Source organism: Morone saxatilis, unplaced genomic scaffold (genome assembly GCF_004916995.1).
Source record: "Morone saxatilis isolate NCDOM2014 unplaced genomic scaffold, NCSU_SB_2.0 Contig15, whole genome shotgun sequence".
Taxonomy (NCBI): Eukaryota; Metazoa; Chordata; class Actinopteri; family Moronidae; genus Morone; species Morone saxatilis.
In genome coordinates this window covers 10,915,533-10,915,964 of record NW_023339707.1, presented here as the reverse complement: position 1 = coordinate 10,915,964, position 432 = coordinate 10,915,533, and the positions used below count along the sequence as shown (strand labels likewise).

Below are 432 nucleotides of genomic sequence, written 5' to 3'. Positions count from 1 at the left end.
CTCTCTCTCTCTTTTTTTTTTATTGCAGCAATCGAGTCACTGGTATTTACGAGCTGAGCTTGTGCAAGATGTCCGACACTGGAAGCCCAGGTGAGAAGACTCAAATTCAGTTTTAAGACAAGCTTCCAGTTTATCAGGACTCCTCTGAGAGCTTGGTGCTAATGAGGGTTTTTGTCCTGAGCAGGGATGCAGAGGAGGAGGAGGAAGATCCTGGATACATCAGTGGCTTATGTGCGTGGAGAGGAGAACCTGGCCGGCTGGAGGCCCAGAGGAGACAGTCTCATCTTGGAGCACCAATGGGAGCTGGAGAAAATGGAGCAGCTGCATGAGGTGGGTCCTTTAAAATCACTCACCTGCAATCCCTTCTGTGTCCTTGTCTCATGTCCCACCACCAGGGCTCAAACTGTCAGAAGATCAAATAAACTATTTAAA

General features: G+C 48.4%; 1 protein-coding gene across 10 annotated transcripts in view; it reads left to right on the top strand.

Annotated features, from left to right (window-relative positions):
* Positions 1-432, top strand: part of kif1b (kinesin family member 1B) — a 57,110-nt gene that overhangs the window by 50,356 nt on the left and 6,322 nt on the right. For all 10 annotated transcript variants that reach the window (XM_035655909.1, XM_035655904.1, XM_035655903.1 and 7 more), the window contains 2 exons: positions 29-90; positions 185-330. In XM_035655909.1, the coding sequence (XP_035511802.1) occupies positions 29-90; positions 185-330 (208 nt within the window). The remainder of the gene's footprint in view (positions 1-28; positions 91-184; positions 331-432) is intronic.